Source organism: Rhincodon typus, chromosome 9 (genome assembly GCF_021869965.1).
Source record: "Rhincodon typus isolate 14 chromosome 9, sRhiTyp1.1, whole genome shotgun sequence".
In the NCBI taxonomy this organism is placed as follows: Eukaryota; Metazoa; Chordata; class Chondrichthyes; order Orectolobiformes; family Rhincodontidae; genus Rhincodon; species Rhincodon typus.
Genome location: NC_063340.1, coordinates 90,907,468 through 90,915,968, shown reverse-complemented (window position 1 = coordinate 90,915,968; position 8,501 = coordinate 90,907,468). Strand labels below are relative to the sequence as shown.

The window sequence follows — 8,501 nt, the reverse complement described above, 5'->3', positions numbered from 1 at the left end:
TATGGATGATAATGGAATAGTTTAGGTTAGATGGGCTTCAGATTGGTTTCACAGGTCGGCACAACATCGAGGGCCGAAGGGCCTGTACTGCGCTGTAATGTTCTATGTTCTATGTTCTATGTTCTATGGTCTGGCCTACATATGACTCCAGACCCACAGCAATGTGGTCACCTTATGGGCAATAAATGCTGGCCTAGCCAGAGATACCCACATCCCATGAATGAAAGCGTAAATAAATAAAACTTGTCCCTTGCCAGTCCATTACATGAATTTGGCTCTCAGATATCATCAAAGATCATCACAAGAGACCTGATTGGCTCACCGTGTACTTCAGAATTTTTTGGTAATTAATTGATGAACAAACTTGTCCTCCTTACTCAGCATTTCACCTTTTCTGTTTTCTCTTTCAGAATCTTCCAGCAACAAGGGAAAGGTATGAACAGTTCCCGGCCACCCCTTGTTTTCTGAATATTCCCTGACTCCCTGATTATCTTCTTCCCTGTACCACTCTCCATCACTGAGCGAGAGGTCATGGAGGTAGATATCAGACTCCTGACCCTGTGTCGATGGACAGAAGGTTATGTGAGGTTGATGAACAGAAGGTTAGGATGGAGTTGATGGTCAGAAGGTTAGAGAGAGGTTGAGGAACAGGATGTTGGGGTGAGGTTGATAGACAGAAGATTCAGGGTGAGGCCACCTGACCTCTTTTTCCAAGCAGCTGGGAAACCCCAATACGGAATATTGAAATCTCGGAGCTGAGCCTCGTCTAAGCTGCTCCCTAGCAGAACCAATTTAACTTTTGAGCCAAAAGGTTTTGGTTGGGAATCTCATACCTTACCCCAGCTGAGCACTGAGGAACTTAGCACAACATGGTCTGATCAGGCCATCCAGCTCTGCTATCGTTCAAAGGTGCCATCACTGATGATGTTAACCGGCAGGGCAATGCAACGTCTGTGAAACATCAAATCAGCTCGGCGAGCCAACCAACCACAACATCCACAACTCGAGCTACAAATCTACTCTCAAACCTTAAAGGTGCCATCTCCCAGCAGTTAGTGGTAGTAGGGTTCTGAAGTTTCTGAAGAAGGGTCTCGGCCCGAAACGTCAGCCTTCCTGCTCCTATGATGCTGCTTGGCCTGCTGTGTTCATCCAGCTCTACGCCTTGTTGTCTCATCTCCTAGCTGTGATGTTAAACCGAGGCCACATCTGCCCTATTAGATAGACATGGGAGATCTCACAGCCACCATGAGCAGGGAGTTCTTCCCAGTGCCCTGACTAATATTTAACCTGAGATGGCCTGGCCATTGTTGTTTCACAGGTGCTTGAATTTATATAGCACTGGTTATCACCACAGAGCATCTCAAAGTGCTTTGCAGCTAATGAGCTGCTTTAGGTGTTCAGTCACTGTTGTAATGTGGAATCCGTATAAAGTGACTGTTTCACTTCACAACTTGTGGCTGCACTACAGAAATATCTCATTGGCTGTGAGGGTTCAGGGACTTTGAGTTGAGTCTTGTCAGGACATCAGCAGAATTTAAAGCAAAGGATTGTGTTGACTTGAGACTGGTCTCCACTTGCACTAATCATAAAAGAAGCTGGGGAAAGTTGGGAAGAGAGTTTAAGGATAATGAGGTACTTAGATTATTAATGAAGGCACAGAAAATGAAAGCAAAGAGATGATGCTACAGTAACGGAGTTTCTTAGTCAGATAGAATCAATGATGTTGCATTCACATTATGTTTCAAAATATGCAAATAATCCTTAAGAACAGTTCAAGTGATAGTCAGATAAATTCATTTCCATTGTTTCGATTCTTAAATTACTTGCTTCCATCTCAGGGAGAGGATGAGTTTAAATCAGGCAGTTCCTGATTTTCAATGTATAAGAGCGACCTCTGAAAGAGCACAACATTAACACCTCCAACACACTGTCTCCTTACAGAGCGAACTACACTCCCCAGTGCCCAGAGACAGTCTCTGCCATGATTAATGTCGGTTGCTATGTTGGATCTTTACAATACAAAGTCTGGAAGAAGATGCTGAACATTATCAATGCAGGTGTGTATCATATCAGCAATGCATTTATATCCAGCAGTAAAACAATTCAGCTCTGTCATTATAGAATGAAAGGATAGATTCCATTAAATCTTACTGCAACTGTGCAAGATGCTTACAGACAAAAAAAAACTGCAGATGCCAGAATCCAAGGTAGACAAACAGGAGGCTGGAAGAACACAGCAGGCCAGGAAGCATCTAGAGGAAAGGAACAGTCAATGTTTTGGGTATTACCCTTCTAGGACTGGATGTGGCTATAGGGGGAGCTGCAGATAAAGAGCGGGGGAGGGAATGTAGCAGAATGGTGGTGATAGGTGGACACTGGTAATAGGTACGACCTGGTTGGTCAATGGGAGGGATGAATCCAGTTGGTAGCTGGAAGGAATGGTCAGGAGGTGGAATGGAAGGCAGGAAATGGGGCTGGAAAGGGATCCAGTGGATGGGTGGGAAGGTCATTTGAAATTAGAGAACTCAGTGTTGAGTCCTCTGGGCCGTAAGGTGCCCAGGTGGAAGATAAGGTGTTGTCCCCCAGATTTGCATTCTGAATCGCTGTGACACTGGAGGAGGCCTAGGATGGACATGTCAGAAAGGGAGTGGGGAAGGAGCGGCAGGCAGGGGTAGGGTGGGGAATTAAAGTAGGCGGTGAGCAGGAGGTTAGGCTGGTTGTTATGGGCCAGGCAAAGATGCTCGGCGAAACAGTCACCTAGTCTACGTTTGACCTCACTGACGTAGAGAAGACCTCAATGGGAGCATCGGATGCAGTAGACAAGGTTGTGCTGGTGAGACCACATCTGGAGTAGTATGAGCAGTTTTGGTTGCTCATTTAAGGAAAGATACCATTTTATTGGAGGCAGTTCAGAGAACGTTCACTAGGATGATCCCCTGAATGGAGGGACTGTTTTATTAGCAAAGGCTAAACAGGTTGAGACTCTACTCACTGGAGTTTAGAAGAATGAGAGATGATCTCAATGAAACATACAGGATTTTTAAGGGGCTTGACAGAGTAAATGCTGAGATGATGTTTCCCCTCATGGGAGAGTCTAGGACCAGAGGGCACACTCTCAGAATAAAGGGGCACCAATTTAAGACTGAGAGGAGGAGGAATTTCTTCTGTCAGAGGGTTATGAGTCTTTGGAACACAGAGGTGATTGGAGGGGATGGCCCAAGTGGTATTATTGCTGTACTCTTAATCCAGAGACCTGGATAATGTTCTGGGAACTTGGGTTCGAATCACATCACAACAGATGGTGGAATTTGAATTCAATTAAAAGGATGTGGAATTAAGAGTCTAGTGATGACCATGAATCCATTGGAAACACCCATCTGGGTCACTCATGTCCTTTAGGGAAGGAAACTACCATCTTTCCCTGGTCTGACCTATATATGACACATAGCAATGTGGTTGACTCTTAACTGGGCAAGATGGACAATACATGCTGCCTAGCTAGTGACACCCTCATCCTGTAAATGAATAAAGAAGACAAAAAGACAGCTGTGGGGGGGTCGGGTGCAGAGTCCTTGTGTATATTTAAGGCTGAGACAGAGAGATTCTTTATCAGTCGGAGAATTGAGGGTTGCAGGTAAAGGGCAGCAAAGTGGATGCGAGGAATGTCAGAGCAGCCATGATCCGATTGAATGGTGGAGCAGGCTCAAGGGGCCGAATGGCCTAGTCCTATTTCTCGTTTCTTATGGTCTTAATAAACTATTCTATAGAAGATATGTATGCATGTTTTACCATTAGACACTAAATCATGTTTCAGAGTTTTCTCCAATAAATAATATATAAATTGAGCTGAAAATGGGTTATTGGGTATGTGAAAAGTCTGTGATAGCAACTCTCATTTTTAATCAAACTGGGGGAATCAAATCTCTTGCTAGCTAAGAGATTTACCTGACATTTCCTGACGATAGTATTGTGCTGATCCAGGCTGCTCACAATTACCCTTGAGGCTTTAGTTGGTTGTTCACTGACCTCAATGCTCTCTGTTACCATAACCACCAGCTTCTGTCCCTGTAACATTGTCCTATTCCTGCCCATACTCATCCATCTGCAATACATGCATTAATTCCAAATGTGACCATTCTAACTCCCTCGCTGTTTGGCTGTCTTTACCTTACCTTTCCAAAATCCCTCTGTCTGAAATTCTGCCCTTGCTTTCTGAGCTCCCACCAAATCCCGCTCACCATACCCCCCTGCTATCCTGACTCACTCACCCTGACTCTTGGTCAAGCAATACTGCAATTGTAACAGTTCACACAGAATGATTCTCCATCCCACCAAAATATCCACCGCCTCCTCACAGACAGAGCCAGTGATACGAGTTGGCTGCCCTCCATGTTCCTGCCTCCTGTTGACTTGTTGCTTCATCAGATGCTGCCCACTGTCAAATCCCCCCATCTCACACCTCCCCACCTCCCATCCCCACCCATCACCCTATCTCTGTAATCTCATCCAGCCCACATACCCCTCCGAGGTATCTGCACTCCATTGATTCCCATCTCTTGAGCCTTTCACCACCCCCCAATGCCCCGATTCCCATCACTCTGTCCTTGTTGGCTGTACTTTTAGCTGATGAGGACCTGAACTCAGGAATTCCATCCCTGAACCTTCATTTCCTCCTTCAATCCTATCTCTTTGAATAAGCCTTGTGCCAAATATACTCAAAATTCAGCTTAATGTCATCTTTAATCTGATTATGCTCTGTGATGGTACCAGTGTTAGATAAACTCAATTATTATTGGAATTAGTAAGACTAGAAATGAGAAAAGTGATATAAAGACAGGTGATTGGCTCCTCTAGATTGCCGTCCAGGCAGGAGGAACACTTTCCTATTATTCTGAACATTGCTGGCATTTATTGCCCATCCCTAATTACTCAAAGACTGGTTAAGTCAACCACATTGCTGTGGGTCTGGAGTCACATGTGGGTCAGACCAGGTAAGGATGGCAGATTTCCTTCCCTGAAGGATGTTAGTGGACCACATGGTTTTTCCCTCCCCTGACAGTTGACAATGATTACTTGGTTACTCTATGGCTAGCCTTTAATTCCAGTTTACTTTTCAATTGAATTCAAATTCCACTATCTGCCATAGTCCCAGAACATTACCTGGGATTCTGGATTCTAGCCCAGTGACAGTACCACTATGCCAGCACCTCCACATCACCGTCCCCAGGATATGACCTGCTTTCAATGTCTCTGGAGCCTGCTTTAGACACATATACAGGTTTGTGTGTGTGTGTGTGTGTGTGTGTATGCGTGCGCGCACGTGTGTGTGGGTGTGTATGAGAGAGAGAGAGAATATGTGTGTGTGACAGAGAGATAGAAGATGTGTGTGTGTGTGTGCGCACGCCTGTGTGTGTGAGAGAGAATATGTGTGTGTGTATCTGTGTGTGTGTGCGAGAGAGAGAGAGAATGTGTGCATGCTTGTGAGAGAGAGAGAATATTTGTGTGTGTGTGTATGACAGAGAGAGAGAATATGTGTGTGTGAGAGAGAGAGAATATTGTGTGTGTTTGTGTGTGTGTGTGGCTAGCAATGCTCTCATTTGACATGTATCACTTACGGAAGAGATCAGCTTTAACTTGTCATTTTCCGTCTCTTCAGCCTCTGTGACCCTGGATCCAAACACAGCAGCCCCTTGGCTCTCTCTGTCTCAGGATTTGTCTATGATGGGATACAGCCCCATCAAACAACTGCTACCAGACAATCCAGAGCGGTTCGATTCCTGTGTTTCGGTGCTGGGACTGGAGGGGTTCAATTCAGGCCAGCATCACTGGGATGTGGACGTGAGGGGCCAGAGCAGCTGGTGTTTAGGAGTGGCCCGAGAATCCATCCAGAGGAAAGGAATCATCAAAGTGGATCCGGAGAATGGTTTCTGGGCCATTGGGCGAATGGATGGCAATGAATACTATGCATGCACCTCGCCCTGGCGCACGGAGCTCAGCATTAGTCCCAACATCATCCGCGTTTACCTGGATTATAAAGCTGGACAGGTGTCTTTTTATAACCTTGAAGACATGGCCCTACTCTACACTTTCACAGAAACCTTTACAGAGAAGCTGTATCCTTATTTCTGTCCCTACCTTCTCCTAGATACTAATAATGTTTCACTTATGAAAATCTATCCTCGAAAAGTGATTTTACAGGATTAATGCCAGTAGACTGGACATAGTGAAACAGTTTTTCAAACACTCTTGCTAAGATGAAACTCAATATTATCACACTTTGGGTAAAGACAGAGCAGCATCTAATTTCCGTCATTTTCCTTAAGCCTCTCATCCTCATTGAGATGCTAAATGTTGACAATTTTGGTGTTAAGTATTCGATATGAAGCTTACATCAGGTGCAATTTATAGCTGCCACATAGATGTTTATCAAAGTGATCTATATCCTCTTTAGCGTCGAACCAAGTTTAAATTTTGATCTACTTGCCATATCTATTGAAACAGGAACTGATTGCCCAATGGTTAGACACTTGTCCTTTGAATTTGATGCTTGAGGCTTGTTCCATCTTCAGTTCAGCTGTGAACTGCTCACCAGCACCGCTTACTAAGGAGCCATAACTCTACAAATGTATGCATGTCTGTGACAGGGCAATCCACTTTCTCAATGCGCAGTGGATGCTCCTTTGCTGCAAAGCTTTAAGATCATTGTCTAGACTAACCTTCACAGAGCAGTATGGAGGAAGTTTAGTGTTTATGAAAGCACTATTGTTCAAGCAAAGTATTTGATTGAAGTCATGACAACTTCCTCAAGTGGGAGTAAAAGATTCTGCATCATTCTTTAGAGAGCAGGGGCATTCCCATTATGTCCTGGACTATCAGTTCTGAGGAAGGGTCACCGGACCCGAAACGTTAACTCTGCTTTCTCCTCCACAGATGCTGCCAGACCTGCTGAGCTTTTCCAGCAACTTTGTTTTTGTTCGTTGTTTATGTCCTGGACTATATTTGCCTCCCGATTATCATCAAGAAGCAGCAGGTTGTCTCAGTAGTGTTTCTTGGATCTTCCTGTGGGCAAATTGACTGCTTTTTGCAGTTTGACACTCTCACCCCATTATTATATTTTCTATTCATTCATGGGATGAGGGCGTTGCTGACCAGGCAGCATTTATTGCCCATCCCTAATTGCCCAGAGGGCAGTTCAGAGTCAACCACATTGCTGTGGGTCTGGAGTTACATGTAGGCCAGACCAAGTACGGATGGCAGATTGCTTCCCTAAAGAGTATTAGTGAACCAGATGGGTTTTTCCCACAATTGAAAACAGTTTCACAGTCTTCATTAGATTCTTAATTACAAGACTTTTTGTTTCCACCATCTGCCATGGCAGGATTTGAACCTGGGTCTTCAGAACTTTATCGGGGACACTAGATTAATATTCGAACAGTAATATCACTGGGTCATCGCCTTCCTGTATTTCCAAAATCCATTACATTTAAAAGCTACTTTGCTGGTTGTGACATATCCTGCAATGTCTTGAGATCGTGACAGGTGCTATATAAATATATTGAGAAATTGCCTTTCAAACACAGAGTGCCACTTGAGGCTAAAGGACAGTGTGTGTGTGCGTGCGCGCACGTATGTGTGTGTGTGTGCGCGCGCATATGCGTGTGTGTGTGCACGTGTGTGTACGTGTCTGTGTACATGTGTGTGTGTGTGTGTGTGTTTGTGCGTGCTCTGTCCCTCAACAGAATCCCATCAGAATGCAGTGACTAATGGATCCCATAAAGAAATCTTTAGAAATACCTTAACTGGACATGGAAAGACACCATTAGGCCCAACATGCCTGCGCTGGCCCTGTAAATGATAGTAGCCCATTTTGCCATCCTTTGCTGAAGAGCCTTTGAGATATTTTCCTTTGCAAAACATTCTCTGTCTTAATTTGGAAGGGATTCTAATTGCAGTGCTGAGTATTCCCTGTCCTGACCTAATGCTGAATGCATAATACTTCCCTTTGGTCTGTTTCTAATGGTCCAAAATTTCTGATTTTTAATCCCAGATTACCAAATCTTGTGTCAGTATAAATAGTTTCTCTAAATTTTTCTGGTCAGAACCTTTCAAAATGTAAACTGTTTCAGAGATAGTAGGGACTGCAGATGCTGGAGAATCTGAGATAACAAGGTGTAGAGCTGGATGAACACAGCAGGCCAAGCAGCATCAGAGGAGCAGGAAAGCTGACGTTTCGGGCCTAGATCCTTCGGAACTTTTGAAGGGTCTAGGCCCGAAACGTCAACTTTCCTGCTCCTCTGATCTGCTTGGCCTGCTGTTTTCATCCAGCTCTACATCTTGTCATCTCAAAATGTAAACTTCTCCATTTAGGTTTGTTAAAAAAGTTCCTGCTTCCCTTCTTCCTTACCATTTGAACCGTTGTATCATCTTTCTCAATTAAGCCCTTTCCTGGAGTGAGGAAGCCAGACCCAGGCACAATACTCAACTTTTGGGTCCAGATTTAT

The 8,501-nt window shown here is 44.4% G+C and overlaps 1 protein-coding gene across 1 annotated transcript in view; it reads left to right on the top strand.

Annotated features, from left to right (window-relative positions):
- Nucleotides 1–8,190, top strand: part of LOC109928107 (zinc-binding protein A33-like) — a 24,010-nt gene extending 15,820 nt beyond the window's left edge. Inside the window, exons 4-6 of the mRNA XM_048601311.1 lie at nt 411–433; nt 1,942–2,057; nt 5,657–8,190. Coding sequence (XP_048457268.1) covers nt 411–433; nt 1,942–2,057; nt 5,657–6,204 — 687 coding nt within the window. The 3' untranslated portion in view covers nt 6,205–8,190. The remainder of the gene's footprint in view (nt 1–410; nt 434–1,941; nt 2,058–5,656) is intronic.
- Nucleotides 8,191–8,501: the final 311 nt, after the last annotated feature.